At 40.1% G+C, this 20000-nt stretch overlaps 1 protein-coding gene across 1 annotated transcript in view; it reads right to left on the reverse strand.

The window, feature by feature from the left end:
* LOC137984294 (neurobeachin-like protein 1) overlaps window positions 1–20000 on the reverse strand; it is a 52413-nt gene that overhangs the window by 15292 nt on the left and 17121 nt on the right. Inside the window, exons 13-31 of the mRNA XM_068831413.1 lie at window positions 19996–20000; window positions 19076–19230; window positions 17034–17166; window positions 16669–16788; window positions 16215–16497; window positions 15457–15560; window positions 14668–14735; window positions 14201–14237; window positions 13905–14065; window positions 12228–12886; window positions 11216–11383; window positions 10245–10588; window positions 8430–8687; window positions 7242–7449; window positions 6915–6967; window positions 5285–5543; window positions 4824–5046; window positions 4056–4325; window positions 926–1221 (exon numbers count right to left, since the gene is read on the reverse strand). The exon at window positions 19996–20000 is cut by the window's right edge and continues 97 nt beyond it. Of these exons, the coding sequence (XP_068687514.1) occupies window positions 926–1221; window positions 4056–4325; window positions 4824–5046; window positions 5285–5543; window positions 6915–6967; window positions 7242–7449; window positions 8430–8687; window positions 10245–10588; window positions 11216–11383; window positions 12228–12886; window positions 13905–14065; window positions 14201–14237; window positions 14668–14735; window positions 15457–15560; window positions 16215–16497; window positions 16669–16788; window positions 17034–17166; window positions 19076–19230; window positions 19996–20000 (3804 nt within the window). The remainder of the gene's footprint in view (window positions 1–925; window positions 1222–4055; window positions 4326–4823; window positions 5047–5284; window positions 5544–6914; window positions 6968–7241; window positions 7450–8429; window positions 8688–10244; window positions 10589–11215; window positions 11384–12227; window positions 12887–13904; window positions 14066–14200; window positions 14238–14667; window positions 14736–15456; window positions 15561–16214; window positions 16498–16668; window positions 16789–17033; window positions 17167–19075; window positions 19231–19995) is intronic.

Raw genomic sequence — 20000 nt, forward strand, 5'->3', positions numbered from 1 at the left:
TCTGAACATTGTCATGCCTCGTGTTCAGCTGATTGTTTTCGTGTTTTAGATCATGCCTCCACCAGTTTTCAAGATAAAAAAGGCTATTCATATTAAGAAAGAACAACCCTCTTTGAATCAACAATTACACCATGTCAATCTTAAACTATCTTTTTGAGTATTCAAGTTCGCACAATATGACACAAGAATTAGCCAATGCATCTGAACAAGACTATTTGCATTGACTGACATAACGGTATGTCGAAGTGCGGATTGTAGACGAAAGAGAGAAGTGATCCTCGCAATTACCTGCATAGAGAATTTAAGAAATTGTCTCTTCTAGACACCTAAAAGATCCAGATGGCTCCGACGGGATAAGGACTCCGCACTTCAAATAGATCCCTTTATGTCAGTCATCGAGTCCTTTCACAGGAATACATTCGCTCAACAAATTGACCTGCTCTCAACTGAGTGACTTCTTTTTGCGATTCGCTCTGACGAAGGGCTAACGCTGGAAACGTCAGCTTTTCGAATCTCTGTACGGTGGCCAATTTACATTATCAACTCTGTTGATAAAACCAAAATTTTTGTATAGTACTTCCCCACCGACGCAGCACCACAGTTTCTTTAGAAACTACCCCCTTCATTCCTTTGAGTGACTTCATAGCTCAGTTGGTAGAGGTCATGGGTTCGAATCCTGTTGAAGACATCTGAATTTTTCAGCTCTCTGCAACAGACAATTGCTTAAACTGTCCAGATATGTGCGAGTATAATTTTCTCTCATTTGTCTACCGTACTTCCATAGAGGCTTGTCTGATACAGCCACATACTTGGTGTAGGCGTCAATAAGTTTAAAAGAGAGAGTACCCTCGAAACGTTTGGTTCTCTTTTAAACTTCTTCGGACCAAATTTGAACGTTCATTTTATATTCATGTATAGCATTTACCTAAAAGTGATTTTTCCGTTTCCGATATCGCGCGCACTCTTTCCTTTGCACCTGTTCCCGGCGGACTCCCAGGTTCCTCAACGTCAAGAACGTCCTCGTCAACATTCTGTACAACAGCTTCTCTCGCAACACGCACGGGTACAGAGGCCACGCGTTCGTCAGTCTCGCCTGTAACGTTATCGCGCGCGTGGCTGGCATCAGTGTGAGGGGTAAATACGTAGTTTCGAGTGAGCTTCAAGCGCATGCGCTGAAAGTTTTCAGTGTGCGAGAGTTTCCAGTGTGCCTCGCTTGGGACCCTGTGAAGCAAAAACATTAAAAAGGGTTAACTATCAACCGAGCAAAGGCTCAGCTTCTACATTTTACGAATCGGTAGTTGATTAACACAACGAGCCTCAAATGCTTTAGGTCCCATGTGGAGCGGAATAAATGCAAAACGTGCTAAGTGTACTAAGGTACTACTTTGTTTCAAATGAACATTGCACGAATATGAAATAGTTTCATATGAAAACGATCATCTATCTGACTTAAGGAAGCAAGATAAGCATATGAGCAATGTGATTTGTGTAATACAAATTGTAGCGGCTACACGTGCTGCCACCTTCATCAGCGAGTTGAGGAACAAAAATATTCCGTAATCGAAAAACACTTCAAGGACCAAAACAATTTACGACCGACGAAACTGTGTGGGAATTTTAAAATTCTTAAGAAGTGCCGGAGCAAGCTCGAGTGTTTCATATATGAAATGCTCTTGACCAGGAAGCAAAGACCGACGCTGAATACCCAAAGTATCTCTGTTCACACGAAACTCTGTGTGTTATTGTTTAATTAATCATCCCCATTCTTGTAATTCACACACACCCATTACTGTGTATAAATATGTCACTTAATTTGTCACTCTTTTCTCATTCCTGATTTGACAATAGGGAGATTACGCAAGGACGAGAACGACGGCTGCGAGAACGCCACATAACAATAGCTTTAAAGGCCGGGACACACTAGGCGATAAGTCACTGCGACACGTCGCGGGGACAAGTCGCCGCAACAAATCACCTTGTGTGCCACGGTTAATTTCATGAAAATCATTGTCGCTGCGGTAGAATTTTGTCGCCGCGATTAGTCGCACGAATTCAAACCAGTTTGAATTCATGCGCTTTATCGCAGCGACAAAATTAGCGAAAGCAGCGTTGTCGCATTGTGTGTACACTTCCGGGAACAAGTCGCTGCGACAAAATATAAATGAACCAATGAGAGAGCGTCATATGGTCTGCCATATTGAATTAGAAAACTAGAACACATTCCCCCCTCACACGAGATCACTGCGTGTGCTCCGAACAGGCGTCGTGTCGCAGCGACTTGTTTTGCAAGTAGTACACAAGGAGCGACTTGTGGCAGAGGCATGTCGCTGCGACTTGTCGCCTAGTGTGTCCCGGCCTTAATGAGCAAAAACAAAAGCTCTGCACGCCCTGCACGAGCGTTTTTCATTTTGGTACATTTCTTTGCCGTCCTCGTCCTGACAACAGGGAGCTATAGCAACGACGACGGGAATGGCAACGAGAACGTCATCTAAAAATGTTCATTCTCGTTATTCTCGGTTTTCACATGACGTCACGACCGCCATGTTGGTGCCCAAAACAAAGAAAAGGCGGCCATGTTGGTGCCCCGACCAAATCCTCCGGGAATTTAACTCTATTATTATGCAAACGATTCCTTTTGTTTTCGTTGAAAAACATGGCTGTTGATCACGTGAGTGAAAACCAGCAATTGCAATCAATTCGAGACTACTCCAAGCTTTTTAATATGACAAAGGTGTAGCAGTCCCTCAGGAATGAAACCGTTATGAGCGGCGCTTAATTTAGGGGAGAAAATGAAAGTTTATCCTCAAGTGCTGACGTCCTCCATAAAACCTCAAATTTGGCTATTTTACGTTGTTGTTTTGCTGACGACGGTAAAGAAATGGACAAAAGTGAAAAACGCACGTGCAAAGCGTGCAAAGCTATTGTTTTTGCCCACTAAATATGCAAATTTGTGACGTTCTCGTTGCCGTCGCCGTTTGTCTTTGCTAAAGCTCCCTAACGACGTGACTTGACCAAATTTCAGGTTGTGTAGAAGACGTGAGAACATGAGACATTTTTAATTTCGGAGTGGTTGAGGTGCTGGGACCCGTTTATCGAAAGTTCCAATAACATTTTCGGGCCCGAAAAACCATTTTCGAAACTGCCTTCCGCTTGCTTTTATAAGCCGGTCTTTTAGCATGTTTTCAAGTTAACAAAAAGAAAAATGATAGTGAAGTTTGTTGACTTAAAATCACTCCGTTCTTAAGATACAGCGGGAATTATGACACCCGAAAAAGGCCCGAAAAGTTTCGGGACTTTCAAGAACGGGCCCCTGGACTTGCAAGTCGGAGTTTCCGGATTCAAGCACTTATTTCCAGAAATGTAATCAATTTGATACACTCCTATCCAGCACGAAGTGTCCTCTTGAATCGAAGCATTTGCTATCTTCTTCGTTTCGGTTAGAGTTAATCTTAGGTTAGAGTAAATGCAACTACTTATTTTTACTTAAGGAGCAGAATTTAGGAGACAATTTTTAACGACAATTGTCTGTATTCCCAGTCATAAGTTATGTTAAAGTTGGTGAGAAGAACAATAGGACACTTGGTGACGCTTATTTAATTTGGCGCGCATCTAATTAAAGAAAGAAACACAAATGTTACAGGTAGGTACAAAAAACAGGTCACAGGCTACAAGTCACGGGTCATTGTTTTACTAATACAGAAGTATCCTGAACATTCATTTAAGCTAAACAAAAGTTTTTAGGCATTGGTAAACGGTTTGTTTCTTTATTGGTAAGACAATGACCTCTGACTTGTGACCTGCCCCAAATGTTGCCCAAAACGTGAAAAACAACTCAACTTCAAATTCAACTTCTTGACTGCACAACTGGTTTGCATCCGGCCAGTTGGGATTCTTGAAAGTTTCAGTGAAGAATTTAATTTTTTAGTTTTTTGTGGAGATGTCTAGAAACGAATCTTGAAAGTACAAAATAGATTTGGCTTTTCCTTGGTTTGGATAAAAGACTGGTTTCAAGGGAAAATGGAACTGTAACTTGACATGAAATGACACCATCCCACCTGCTTGCCCAAGGAGATCTTTCTGACATGAGCGTTCTTTTGAGAAGTTTCCATTGGCGACTGATATTACTTTTGACGTGTTTTTCTTGGACAGCGACACTGTGTATATGCTGTCGTTGTGAATCTTGCAGCTGCTTAAACGACTGAGTGATTTGTTCATCAAACTTTTCCCGGCTTTCTTCCTGTGCTCTTTCCTTTTTATTTAGGCTGACTGTTAGACCAGACAAGCAATCCATCAGGAACCTACCCGAAGCTAATGACGACTGCGAACTGGCGACACAAAATAAAAAAGTAACTTTAAAGACTATAAAAAAAAATAGATGATTCCTTTTAAGGATAGTAGTGGGGTTGTCTTTTTAATGTGCTAACATTTCTCTGTTCTAAAATCCGTTGTGAAATCTTCCAGCCTCTGGTCTGGAGCTAGTCGTTCTAGGTTCTCAATTGAAAACCGCTCTAACCAATGTGTATATAATTGGCCTTGAATGTTGGTTAGGGGGATATGAAGCCAAGCCTGGCTTCTGCACACCAATATTCCAATTCCCTAATAACTGGTAGATCTGCAGAACCAGCTTTGTGTCATGGCAAGACTGAAGATCTCATTTGATGGTAAGAAAAACCACAAGGAAGAGGGTTGTCCAATACACAGATCCTGTGTTCCATACGGGGTATTTGGAATGAAGAGAGACACATGATTGCCAAGATGTGCTGTCTTTTAGTGAGAGAGTAATAAACTAAAACCGCTAGTGCGGGAAACTTTTACCAACTTACAATGTATTTTCATACTGTTTCATTCCAGGATAAATCTGCTGCTTCATCATGGCTTTGAATTCTTCACCCTCCATCAATTCAAGAAAGTCCTCTTGAGCCTGCTGTTGTACACCATCAGTAGCAGAAAACGTGGGCATGTAAATGGTCAGTGGTAAGGTGTCGTGGTATTTGCGCAGTAACATGCGTATGACGGGAACGATGAAGGTGTAATTACGACTGTCGGCTGAAAAATAAGTGCATACAATAACGCAATGAGTTGTATGTCTGGCCTTTGAGCCAAGGGGTTTAAGAACTCAAGTCAAGTCAACAGCTCAAACTATGCCCACATAGCAAGCATTCCCTTACAAAGGAACAGCTCTAAAGACATTTTGAAGAAAGGAGAAGTTAGAGCGAAGGTTCCCCCTTATCTTTGAAAACGTTTGTACGGAAACGCTGTGTGGCCAAACTCAAACATTTGGTACCTTTTTCTTTTGACGAAACAAAAGCTTGATGTAATTGTCCTAAAATATGGCACAGCTCTCCTTGAGACGTAACCTTACGAGCTTTCAACAGCTTGCTGAGCTTGGAAGAGGCTGTGGCGCAGTACTCTGTTTCCGGTCGTGAAATAAATGCCAGTAGAATCCTCACTCCCACCTGAGCCATTTCTGTCCATTCTACATTTTCCTCGTTTTCATCCCACACGTTTAAAACTTCAAGGAGAAGCACAACGTTTTCAACAAGCTGGTTATTAATGCAAAAGAACACAAATCAATGTAAAATTGAAACGTCTGTTCACATGGAGACACCAACGACTGAGTTATCTGTGTTGTTTTTCTGTTGTTGATGTCGGCGATAAGCCGCTTGTAGGGAGCGGGAAGCAGTAGGCATCGGTTTAGCGGTCTCTGTTCTACGAACATCGGTGCGGGAAGTTGTAGGAATCGGTTTGGTTGTCCTAAGAACAGTGACCACTACTGACAAACGACTCAGTTTTCGACGACATCAACAACAGACAAACAACACACACTACTGACTTATTCTAATAACAGTAACTGACCGACACAACTGAGAAGCGGGACGGATCAAAACACACCAATCACTATTTACGGTCTTCACAGCCAATGACATCTAGGCTTAACTGGCATTCCACCAAAAACATCACGACCTAGTTGACCATCAACGACCAGAGAGTGTTGATACCATCTACTGGCGTTACACAAATCACTTGTCTCTGAAGACGACTTCCGTTCGGATTGTCGAAACGTCCGTCACTGTCATCTCAAAGATTCCTTATCGGGACTACACCCACCTGGAGGATCGCACTTAATAATTATGATATGACTCCGGGGTTCAAACGATTTACAATTTGAAAGGGAATAGTAAGCATCATCTGATGATGTTACTTTAGAGAGACTGGACTAACGGAAATACTGCCCGCAATAAACGCTAGTACGGATTACAGGAACAGCCGCTCTTCTAACCATAAACTGATTTTTCTCAAATTAACGAGTTTCAGGAATGTACTTAAAAATATGTTTCCTCGTTCGAGATAATAAAAGCACTCGAATTTAATACGCCCACCAAATACTTGCATGCTCTTTCGATCGTGGCAAATTCTTGCGACTGCGCAACGCGGTTCAAAAACTGCCAACAGAATTGCTTTGGAAGAGGGGCACTTTTTCTTAGAGCTATTCTTATAGAGTTCTGTCGTGAGTTAAGTTTCCAAATTCCAGAATTCAAGATTTTGGCTTTCTAAAAACTTGAATTCACGATTGTGGATGTTGTTACTGCGCCTTTCAATAACATGCGGACTCTTCAATTCAAAGGTCAACCGATAAATGCGATTTTCGCTACCGTCAATCAAATGTTCGGCGGTTCCTCCCAGCTTCCGACTATGTTGACTGAACTGGGCTCAACGATATAATTTGATTACTGCGCGCTCGATAGTAGTCGGAAGCTCGGAGGAGCCGCCGAACATTTGATTGACGGTAGCGAAAAACGCATTTGTCGGTTGACCGTTGAATTTAAGAGTGCTCATGTTATTGAAAGGCGCAGTAATGTCATCCTCTGACGAAATAACTATTGCTGCTCAACCTTCTTTGGAAGAAGTTTTACCTTTACACTCCAGTTGTCAGAATCATCTTCATCTCCAGCTCCAGCTATACCAGCTGAAAAAAAAAAAAAAACCAAAAAATAACCAATTATGAGAGCTCATCCACAAGGTATGATGTAGGCAAATTAACTCAAATAAAATACGGAAAGATCGCCTCGCGAGCATTTGAAACGAAGTTCTATTTCCACTTATTCCTCAGATATTCGGAAATCTTTTTTTGTTTGTTTTTAAATTTTCATTCTTGGCTACCTGCTTTTTGTTTGTTTATAAAATGGAAAAAAATCACAAAAAACAACTGGATTCAGTACCGTCATCGTGAAATAAAATACCTGGAGTAAATATGAAGTCCTCTACTAAGCGCATGACCATCAATGCATTTTGAGTTTCTGCTTCTCCCGTCTGTCCTGAAACCCTTATGTCTTCCACAGCTCCCTGAAGGCACAGTTCTAAAAGGCGCCTTTCAACAGCACGATGAGGGACCAAGAACGACTCGGCTGAGGAAATAATGCTGACAGCGGCTATGGCTTGACCACGAACCTGTAATACAAGAGAAAAGAAGACATGAATAGAACAAGTGGAATCACTGCACTAGGAAGAACTGATTCTAGCGATAATGCTTACGAAACCCACAAAATGTCAAAATGTCATCTCAGTATAAATAAACGCTTTTGTTCTCTGTTCTTCTGTGCAATTTAAAGCTAAAAAGGTATTGAGCGTGCTAATCACTTTTTCAGGTATTTATAAGAGGCCACTGTTTAAATTGTTCAGATAAGTGAAAGGTTCACTTCTACATTCTGTTCATAACCCAGACTTCAAATACATACATTTATTTCATTCATCAATCCTTTCACGGGAACACATCAGCCTAACAATTTGACCTGCTCTTAACCGAGTCCCTTCATAATTCAGCTGGTTTAGCATTGTACACCATCGCAGAGATCTGGGCGCCGTTTCTCGAAAGTCCCGAAACTTTACGGGCCATTTTCGGGTGTCACAATTCCCTTTGTAACTCAAGAACGGAGAGCATTTAATTCGTCAAACTTCACAGTTATTTTTCTTTTTGTTACCTTGAGAACATGTTAAAAGATCGGCTTTCCAAAACAAGCGGTTGGCAATTTCACAAATGGCTTTTCGGGACTTTCGAGAAACAGGCCCCAGGCCCCAAGCCCCAGTTGTTCAAACGATAGATAGCACTATCCGCCGGATAAACCACTATCCGGTGGATAAGTCATAGCGAAACCATTTGGATAGCGCTATCTACCTTTTGAACAACTGGGGCTTAGTGTCTATAAGCGACAAATGCTTTAGTTGTCCAGATAGGTGTGAAGATCACAACTATGTTTCGTTTATAACCTGTGCTTCAAATCATTAATATTATTTATTTCATTCATCACACTTTATTGTGGTCTTGACTGAATTGCGTATGGTGCAGCACTACGAGATAAGACGCCCTTAACAGATGTTATACAGACAGAAACCATACGGAAAAATAAAATGCACACTTTTTCTGTGCTTACCTTCCAATCGTTTTCTCCAAATCCTTCTACTCCTTTCCACATAACTCTGAATACGATTTCCAGCACAGTGTCGATCAAGTTTTCCTCTCCTCTTTTCTTTTCTTCACTTACGTTATCGCTTTGCCCGGACACTTCGCTTGGGACATAAGGCCGGCTACCAAATGGGACCGTGATCAATCTGAGCAGCGTTACATGCCACCCATACTCCTTAGCACACCTTGTCAGGCTCAGATGGTTGGCGTCGAGTGACCGAAGAATCTTGAAAACAACAAAAGAGCCACCATCACAGATCATAAAGTATTGTGGATGATTTTGCTCCGATTTTCAATATAAGGATAAATTTTTCATCTCACGAGCTGTGTTTGAACGTTATTTAAGAATGTCAGGAAACCGAGATGTACTACATTCCAGAAGAGAAGGCCTCCCTCTCTTTGTGAGTGAAATGGTGTTGTCGATTGTGAACGACTTGCTTAGTTCACAAGCGCAAAAACACAAATATTTTTCCGGCGTCAATAAGATGTGTCTTCTGATTACGGAGAATTTTGTAAAACACTTTAGAATAAACAGTAGCGATATACAAACACAATGTTTCGGCAACCGTCAACAAGACGTCATGTTTTTATATCGCTAGTGTGTATCTTTTCACCAGAAAACTAGAACAAGTTTGGCCAATGACTGGGATGGGAAACCCATGAATACTCCTGATTTGATGTTAAAATTACTTTACATTTATGTTTTCCAAGAATTTTCCCACAACAACGCAGTTCATAACTTAAAATCAGGAAGAGATCCCCGTTTATGGGTCCAAATGACAACTATAAGTTTTGAGCAGACTAAACTGCGGAAAGAAGAATGTTCAGATTTTAAATCATGGCAGTTATGAACGATACTCGAGCAGCAACGAAAGGAAAGCCTGAACAATTTTAGAACGTGATTCGAACCATTATCTCTGCGATTGCGGTGAAGTGCTCTACGAATGAATCTCTTTAGCTTGTACATTTTGTTTTTCCATTTCAGACCACGTGATGTTCCCAAGGAACTTTCCTTCAGTTTTTTTCAAAGGTTGTGCATACATGTGCACGTGCATTTGAAAGAAACTGTAACATCACGTGGTCTGAAATGAGAAAAGAAAACGTACAACCTAAAGAGGTCAATTGCGCTCTCAAGCCAACTAATTAGGAACTGATCATTTAGTGAGCGGTTCGTAAAGGATCCGTAGAGAATAATAGGGAGGTTAAGCAAGGACAACGACGAACTGATAAAACTTTCGGTTTCTTGGAGGAAATGAGCACCTGACGATAAATTTTCAATTTTCTGCATAAATAGAGTGGTTTTCAATTGAGTGTCGAAAGTAATTAGCGAATTGCTTTGGTTTTGCATTACTTCACTCAGTGATTGGTTCAAAGTTCTCGCGACACTCTTTCAACCAATCAGAAGTGAAACCACAACCAATCCTGGCTCGCGCGTGCACATTTTCCCGCGCTTTGTGTCGGCTACGTGTAATTACTTCGAGCTTTGATTGGTTTGCTGGACTGTGTCCGTCCTTTTTGATTGGCCAAAGTAATTTACTTTGGTTTTGGTTTTACGACACTCGATCGAAACTCGCTCTATCCACAGTTTTCACCAATGCAAAGTTACACTTTCTCAATAGGAGGTTTTCACGTGACGTCATTGCCGCCACCTTGGTGGACGAAAACAAAAGATCTCTCATTCGCTTCTCTTGTTTGTCCACCAGAAGTCGTACATTTCTCTGTTGTCATTGGTGTCTCTAGGGGTTGGTTGAAAACGTCCTATTAAGATGAATTTCTCTCTTACCATGTGACTGACATAAAGTTTAGTTTCCAGGCCCTCGTTTTCAATCATTTCCAGCACGGCCAAGACCACGTGGTAATGCATCAAGACATCAACTCCTTTGTTCTCATCGTGTTCTGACACGCCGAGCCTGAGGAGACTCTCCACAAGAGGCTGGGATACCTCATCTCTAAGCCGTTCCGTCACAGCTGAGAGCCCTACGGACCTTAAATGCCAGTAGTTTCGGTTTCCCTCTGGGACACTCGAGGACATTATGATGTTCGCCATGAGTTTAAGGATCTTTAAGCGCAGCGGTTCGTTTCTGTGGCAGATCATCAGAGTCACAAACACCGGAATATGTCTTGGGTCTGAAAAGAAATGGAGTGAGGAAAACTAAAAATTGGGAAAATAAATTGAAAAATGAAGAAAAACAAAAATACATTCATCAAACAATCCAGTAGCGTGCAAGTTTAGTTTTCTTGAGCCTCGTTCTTACAACGATATAAACGCAAAAAAGAGAAAGACACGCAAGCATTACTGGGCCCAAGGACAGTCTGTCTTCTACTCGACAACCACTTCTTGTGTGTTAATTGTTTGTATTTGCTTTAATTCAATAGAGATCAACATACAACTTGACTGTAATTCCCAGCGAGGAAGACGCAAAAGAGACGAATTTAACAAAAGGAACTCGGTTTGTACGCGTGGTAAAACAAAAATAAAAAGGGAAGAGAGTCAAATGATGAAAAGTGGAAAAATTCGTGCCAGTTTAAATACGAAAATAAGAAAGACAAGGAGGGCGGTGAGCAGTGCGGAGAAAATGGAAGATTTTTTAAGTTTTAGCCGCGCGTGTACCACGCGTACAAACCGAGTTCCCCATTTTTCGCGCGGCTAACAAACAAAAGTCTTCAACGTTCCTCGCAGCGCGGAAACGCTTGTTACGCAGGCTAGGAGGAAGAGATTGCTGTCACTGCCCATCTCTTTGTAGCTCGCCATACCTGAGAGTCGTTTCGCCATTTTACTCTTTGAAGCCCGCTCACAAAGAGACAAAAGCACATCTAAAACTTCTATAATTTGCTGAGGATCTGTCACACATGTCAGATATTCCACAATGTACCAAACCTCTTCTCTTTCAACATTCTCAGTCAAGTAGAACTTGATCAAACCTATGTAGGAATCATTGACCAGAAAATAAACCAGTTTAACTTCTTTTTAAAGCCAGTTTAGCTTCTTTCTTAAACCAGTTTAGCATCTTTTTCAAACAAGTTAAGGACGGTGCCTACTATTGTTATTGTGCATACGTTCTGCGCATCTCCAGATACTCGGATTTCCTATCGGTAGTGCTTACTAATGCAGGGATGTTTTTTCGCGTTTAAATTTATGCGGAGAAAGCAGAACTTGGCAAGTGCTCTTGGTATCCAAAAAGAAAATTGGGGGTAACCATGCATTTTTCAGAGATAATTAAGCTTCAAATTGAGAAAGAACGCCATATATTGCTTTGTATTTAAAAGCTATTTACAAATATTGTTCATGAATTATCTTTGAAAAATGCGTGGTTACCCCCAATTTTCTTTTTGGATTTTAATAACACTTGTTGAGATCTGCTTTTCCCGCATATTCAGTAAACCGCGCAAAAATACCTTTGAATTAGTAGGCACCGTCCTTAAGTTCTAGAATGGATTTTTTTTTTGTCTTTTACAAGAAAGTGGAAGTTCTTTCTAATAAATACACATCTGGAAGATGTGCTTATTTACTTTAAAAGCACTATTAGCCAATATAAAAAATACCATAATACTCTTTGTTTGCCCCTCTAAACATTTGCATAAGCATTGTTTTTATCTTCTCTTGGGACTTATAATGGTCCCAAGAGAAATTCGAAACAACGCTTATGCAAAATTTTAGAGGGAGAAACAAAGAGTATTATGGTATCTTTTGATATTGGCTAATAATATAGGGTCATTTCTATTTTTCCCCGACAACAATTCGTCATGAAAGCACATCCACACAAACCTAATAAAGATGCTCTGATAATCTTTACTTCTTCTTGAGCCAGCTGCACTTCATTCTCGCGGTTCCGACCAGCGGAATTCGCCTCGGCTCCATTCCCGCCATAGTGTTGTGATATGATATCAAGAAAAAACCTAACGCCATATTCTGAGCGAAATCTCGTTGGATTATCTTTAATTTGTGTCGAAATGAACTGAATATGACCTATTCTAACATTAAATTCGCTAGAACTCCAAATCCGAAAATCAAACAAGAGGTTCTCGTGGACACTTTGCAACACAGTATCGTTTGTCACGCATTCTACCAGAGCTTGTAACGCTCTCAAAACTTGAACGTTAATAAATTTGAGGTCCATGTTTCGAAGTATGCTACCGACGTACGACAATGTTTCTGCAAACTCCTCGTCTTTGATGTCGTGTCCAGTTAAAATGCTTAAAAGCAGAAACATAAATAATGCAGCACCATTGCAGTTGTGTGACTTGCAGAGTCTGTAAATCTCCTTCTTGTAAAAGCGAAGATCGTGGTTGTCATTGATAAATACCCAGTCGTCCTGTTGTTTTAATCCGCATGCGCTTGCGCTTATGTTAATGGTCTGACTGTCTGCAGTCTCAGTGCACTCTTTTTCACCGGTCAGTTCCTCTTCTGAAGTAGAGCTGGGAGACCTGCGGTGAAGATGAAACGAAACTGTGAAAGCAATTTCAAGTAGAATATAGCAAGTAATTCTTTGATTTCTTGAGAGAAACTGCGTTATGCATTGACATTGACCAATCAAAAACGAGATATCATGTTGAGTATTTCAAAAAGGTCTTAAAAACTGGGTCTAGCGATATACAGCACTTGATTTCTCTTTAACAAGTAACTGAGTTAATTAAAAGTTTTAAAACTTTAAATATTGATTAAAATCATCTCAAGAAACTCGATACAAAGCATCAGAAGGCTGAAAAAAAGACAACAATGGAATCTAGATTGTTAAGCGTAAACAGCAGCAATGCAATTCACCATCTTATATTTGAAAAAAAAAAAAAAAGAAAACAGTACAGTAAACACCCGCATATAAGAACACTGATTTCAGGTTTCAGGCTGATCGTGTTCTTATTTAAGGGGTGCTTCGAAAGAAACCAGCCTGAAAGTGTTCTTAAAATGTTCTTACACTTGGTTTCACAAATTGTACATTACTAGAGGTTTAATTAACATACAAGCCTTTTTAAAATAGATTTTAAAGTTTGTAATGGTCCTGAACACCATATTACTTTGATCACTTACTGTGCTGTACTTTTTCCTTATTTAAATACCCTTTCCCTTTATATTAAGAACATGTTTTATTTATCAGGCTGAATTTGTTCTTATTTATATAGTGCTTTATTGACCCCTATTGTTTACGATATATATATATAGTTTTTAAAAATTGTAACGGTCACTTTTGAAAATGTGTGTTGACTAGCATACGAAACGTCAAGTTTTATAAAAATGCGTTGGAATACAATGTTTATCACCGCTGTTTGTGTAATTTTCCTAATGAAGCTACGATGGCCTAAGAACAAGAGTTTATTGGCCAAATTCCAGCCAGATGTTCTTAATACACTTGTTCTTATATGCGGGTGTTTACTGTACTATTAACGATAAAATAACTAGTCGCTTAATAACACGAATGCAGTCTTTATATTTTAACAGTTTCCTCACCTTTCGTAGTTTGCCTGCACTTTTTCCTCGGTTTCTTTCTCTAATTCAAATTCTTCGCGCTGTTCACTAATTCCGTTTGCACTCTTTGGCGGCTCAAAGTACGAAATTTGTTCCAGCAAAGGCAAAAATATCTTCATACCGCCAATACAACGAAGAACGTCCTGTAAATAAAATTAAAACCGTGTTTTTATTCTATCGAAAAAGAGATCAATGAGAATTAGCGATAACCCTGATCATTTAACCCCCCCCCCACCCCCCTCTCCTCCCACCCTCTCCTCCGTGTCTTGCTATTTTACCTTCATGTCCCATGTTGTACATCTATAGCCTGTTAGTCTGTTTGAGAAAAAAAATAATGAGAAAATTACTTCCTTTGTTGTACAGCAAATGTGAAAAGAGTTGGCCAATACATCAATATCAGAGTCGGGCTAAATTGAAGATTGGCCACCGTTTACTGTGTATCTAAAAACCGTGGACACTTTGATTTGATTTTGACATTTCCCAAAGTGCAGCAACCAATCAGAGGCAACATGAAACCACAAATTAATAGGCCATTTCTGAGTTCATGTCTGCCTCCTCTTCAAAGCGAGTCCAAGTGCGAAGTTTTTCTTATGAAAATTAGTTTTCATTCAAGTGTAAAGTAGAACTAATTACCGTCACAAACATTTCGTACTTAGACTCGCTTTGAAGAGGAGGCAGACATGAACTCGGGAATGGCCTATTATACCGTCACTGGCTGCGCGCATGATCGGCTTTTTAAACCTACCTGCCGTCCAACTGAACTCGTCCCTGTTGAATTGGAGTCAAGTCACTGCACATGTGATCACGACCAGCCTGAAATGAACAATACAATAGAGATATTTAACATCACCTTTACCACAAACGCTAAACATTAGGCTGAAATTTCCTTTTGCCAAAATCAAAGAAACTAGTTTGATTTTTAGCTAATTTCATCACTTATGTCCAGAAATGTACCTAATTACAAGCATGTCCAATTTTCACAACCAAAGCGCGAGTGTCCTAAAACCAAATCGAAAGTAATTATTTTAGCCAATCAAACCCGAGACGCAGTCGAAGGTTTGTACAACTGTCGAGAATTCTCCCAACTTCCCCGAGTGTTTAGATGGGGCTATGGAAACGCGGAAAAAAACGTCCTCTATTGCTTCTATAAAATATTTCTCAAAGATAATTCGACAAAAGAAGGAAAATGCTGGTTGTTTTACTTCTAGATTGAAACAGATTTTCCTCATATTTCCTACCAGCCAATCAAAACGCTCGTCTGACTACATAACCAATCAAAATTCGTGTGATGTCACAGCCGTGTTTCCATACTCTCATCTATAAGACACGGCGATTGACCAATGAGAGTGCGCGTACTATCCTCAGGCTAATTATTTTGTAATTTCAAGTAGAAACACTAATGTTCAGCTGGCAAATGAACCATTCTTTATTTCATGAAACCTCAATAGTGACCAATGAGAGTGCGCGTACTATCCTAATTATTTTATAAGTTTAAATGAAATCTAAGATCAAACCATATGCCAGCAACGTGCACCTTTGAATTGTAGAAAAGCACCAGTTTGAGCGTTAAGTCACTGAGAGCCAGTTGTGTGGAAGCAGCATTATCGATCGGTTGGAACAGGTTAAGGTCATTTGGCCCTGAAAAGAAAACCATACAATTAAGATAAAAAACGTAGCTTTACAATAAATGAACGGAAAACTCTTCAAATACGACATTCGCTTTCGGTATGAGATCAGACAAATAGCAGAGTGAAAAGGGAGGCACATGCATTGTCTTGCATGTCTTTATAGGCAGCAATGGACAGGGGATTAATAATAATAATAATAATAATAATAATAATAATAATAATAATAATAATAATAATAATAATAATAATAATAATAATGATAATGAACCATATTTTAGTGTCAAGTGTATTTAGCGCTCGGACAGTAATTGGGGACACAGTACACACAGTACCCGGTTCAATTTATCTGCAATGAAGGAAATGATCTAACACATTTCGCAACGAATTTGCTATAAACAAGCAAGCGCCCATTTTTTCGATCATTCCTACTTATCACTGAGAAGGCGTTGATGTGAGTTTTAAACGTGGACAACTAGGATCACGGAATGTGGACTTTGGACTTCAAAATTGAACTGGATATTGACCAAGATCTTGTAACATAAAAAATCATTGAGATAATGTGCACTTTAAAAGAAATGGCTAAAATTTCTTCCAACAAAGTGTAGGCTACCCGTAACTTCTTGTTTTTCTTAAACATTCTGACAGAAGACATTTACATTTGTACCTGCAGTATGCAATGCAATAATGTGTTGCTCTTGTAGTCCTTCACTGAACACACACACGGGACCTAGCTGACCCTGCAGGGATGTTGGCACACCCCACACATAATCCTGTGAGCCTGCTCCGATGGTGGAACAATGCGGTGAACTGGGTTCGGTCGTTAATCCCGTCAGAGAGACTGGAAAGGAGAAATGAAACTTCCGCTGAGTGCCCTTGCCATCTGGGAGTTCTTTGGGCGAGAGCACAGTCCGGGGACTGCCAGAACCTATCTGACAGACGGCTAGATCCTAAAAATAAGAGAAAACATTGTAGACAGAACTCGACCAGCCGCGTATTTTCCAACCTTAGGAACTCTTATACCCCCTGTAGGTTCACTTGAAAATCAGCGAAGCTTGCAACTGCTTCAGTTTCTTATTTAAATGCGATGGTTTTTCTAACTAGTAAAATATCTGTATTACCTCGCTGAGGCCTGGAAATTTCAGTGGAAAGTTTATCCTCAGGACACCATCAACATAAACAGACACAGAGGTCTGACCAAAAGGTCGACGAGAAGGCAAATGTGAGACAGCTATGGAGTGCTGGAAACAAAAAGACAAGGAATCATTTGCAAACCCACAATGAATAAAATAAAAATGCAAAGAGATTCTGCAATAAAAAATTCAAATGAAGTATACCGGGGGACTATCTGGGGATACTGAACAGAAATCAAATCAAACATATTTGAAAATAAATTTGTTAGGCACAAGGGGCTTATGAATGTGATGAAAGAGCTCTTTATTGATTTGTGAGGAAAACGAAAACGGGGTTCAGAGAATTTCCATACCCATTTCTGGTCGCAAAGTTGACACACTGGCACCGTAACAGTGGTGTAGTCCTTTCTGTGACACACTGCTACTACCAAATGACCGGTGGAGGCAAAAAATGCTTCTAGACCAACTCCAGATGTGGTAAAAAAGCTGAGAGAAAAAGTAAGAGAAGAAGACTCGGTCATGACACACTTCGGACATGAGAATTGTGAATATTTAATTTACGAAATTCGCCCCGTATTAAACCACGAAACAGCAGACTACTTGTCTCCGTAAAGGGTTTGATTTCATGCTCGTATGTTTATTTTAATTACTGGGTTGCCATGTGGCAATCCAGTCGAAATCTGCGAAGCATTTTTCCGTTTATTTATTTTCTTTGTCGGAAATCGGAAAAATTGCGCAATAGGGTCTTTCCTGTAACCCCCCTGCTAAGTATTGTCTTTGTGCCTAGAGTCTTCTGCGCGTATCTTTGGTAGGTTTCACGGGGTAGTAGAAATGCGTAGATTTTATCCGGTGGACACAGTAGAATATTTAATTAACCTGAAATAGCGTCGAAGCTGATGTAACATGAATGGCGTTTTTGTCGATCTTTAAACCAAATATACCCTTTTGAAGCTCAAGAATGGAACGTCAATTCGATAAACAACACAAACGGTGAAAAATGAATATCTGGCATCTTAAAAGCGACGAATAATGGACTTCAACAACAATTGCATCTTTTGATCGGCTGTCAAGCAGTGATCTGTATTTCTAAATAATTTATTAACCGTGGTGTTACGTAAAACACTGAAACCAAATGGCAAATTCGAACACCTTGAATGCATCTGTGTTAATGTTCATTCAAGTCCGGTCTCTGTTGTCTGACTATTTATATTCATTTGCACTCAACTCTGCACAGTCTTCAGGTAGAAAATAATAATCGGAAATGCGACGTATTCTCGACAGTCAAGACTTATTTGAAAAATGCTTGTTGTCTATTTTATGCTTCATTATTCAACGAAAAGGTTCTTCAGAAAAGGGTTTGATCCTGAACTCCGGTGAGAAATTTATTTAGTTGCGTATGGTTTTTGGTAAGGAGTTTGTTGCTTGTTTGCACAGAAGGAAGGTTTTTGCTCTGCCTCGACTAGCAAATATGCTGTTTGTTTCAATAAAATTTTTGGCTGGAAAAGGTTTTTGTGAGATTTTTCTGCCTGCGTGGGGATTCATCATGTTGTGTAAATATTAACTAATTTGCATGCATTCATGGATTGAAATTTGATATGGGAGCAGTTTTCATAACGATGACGGAAATTCTTGCTGTTTAGTCATTCTGGTGTAATATAAAGGCCTGGCCAAACGCTCGAAACATTTCAACGCAACATCTTGCAACAATGTTGGGCACAACATGCTGCGTACGTTTGGCCACCCTGTTGCGATATGTAGCGTGCGTTTGGCCAGTCCATTCAACACATGTCGCAACACCATGCAACAATGTTGCAAGATGTTGCGTTGAAATGTTGCGAGCGTTTGGCCAGGCCTTAAGGTTAATTTGGGAAGCCAACAAATAATCTAATGCGCATTTAGGTGAATTTTTACGTTCTTGACCAAATTTAATTTATGCAACAATTATTTACAAACAAGAAGGTGTTTTAAAAACAAATAGTGTTTCGTTTCCGGACTGATAGTTTGTTAGGGTGTTTAGGAATGAGTACGAAAATTTGAAGAGGACAAACACGTACCAAAGGCAACCCAGTTTACGATCATGGAGCGTCTAGTTCTTTATTTGAATAAACAGCCCAACAACCTACCCGCCATTAAAGGAGAGTGGGTTTAATACTGGGTTGACTTCATAGACTGCTTTGCATTTTGCTGGTTCTTCAAAAAACAGCGATGCAAATTAACTTGTGACGTCAACCTGTTTTGTAACACAGTCCCTATCGTTGCTCGGTTTTGGATCAAAGTATGACCACTTTTTTCTTCTTTCAAAGGAAAATAATAAGGTGAATTTTTATTCCAATGTATTTGGGACGATTTCAGAGAATAAATAAAGTGGAAAACTGAGTTGAGGTGATAAGCCAACCTGTAGAGAATTCGTCTGAAGTGGAATATCTTTCTTCCGTTGCTTTGTCTTCGATCCGTTACGCCCTCTTTAATGTCAGCTGGCCCCAAGCAAACCCAAGCATGAAAAGTAAAACTGTTTCCTGGCCATTTCTGTAGCCCCGGAACAGAGATTCCCTACCGGAAAAAGTTGCGAGAAAACATGAGGTAAAACAATCTATATTGGGTTAAAATGGAGTAAGATGATACAAGTAAACAGGGACACTGAGATGAAATTTCACTACAGCTTTATGCAAAGGAAAGCACTTTACTCAGGGTTAAATTCAGACGATGAAGCTTTGTAGGTAGTCCATGACACCACGGGTTATTGACTTAATGGAGAAACAACTTTTCGGTTTCACTAACTTGCCCGAAGGACAAGACATAATGAAACGAAATCTTTTCTACCACTAGTAATAAGCATATTGTGCGTTTTGCATAACATGAAGACTTATCAGGGAAACGGTAAGCCCTTGCTAAAAGTAGTTGTTGGTGGGCTACCTCTACTAGAGGGTACCCAGTCATAAATTTGGTCGATCCTCGCTGTTAGATATTGAAATCCCATAGCACCGGCTCAATCCCTGGCATGAAAACGATAGCTGTAACCGCCTGCTTTAACGTTTCTTCGTGTTATTCTTGAAAGGGTGGCCCAGTTAACGTCCAAGAATCGTTCTCGTTAGAGGTAAAAGCAATCGCAATAACCGCTGATCAAATGCGCTCATCCGAATGCAGCGCATGCACAATTGCATGCTGCAATTGCAATTGCACGCGGGCGGGGAAATCCTCTTCAAGCAATTGACAATAATTGTTTTTTAACAACTTCTCTTGATTGGCTGAGAACAAATTGCACGGTTTTTAAAATCAAGGCAGTTAACAACTTGACACTCCAGGCGAAAAACTTACTGCAG

This window comes from Montipora foliosa, chromosome 14, assembly GCF_036669935.1.
Source record: "Montipora foliosa isolate CH-2021 chromosome 14, ASM3666993v2, whole genome shotgun sequence".
In the NCBI taxonomy this organism is placed as follows: domain Eukaryota; kingdom Metazoa; phylum Cnidaria; class Anthozoa; order Scleractinia; family Acroporidae; genus Montipora; species Montipora foliosa.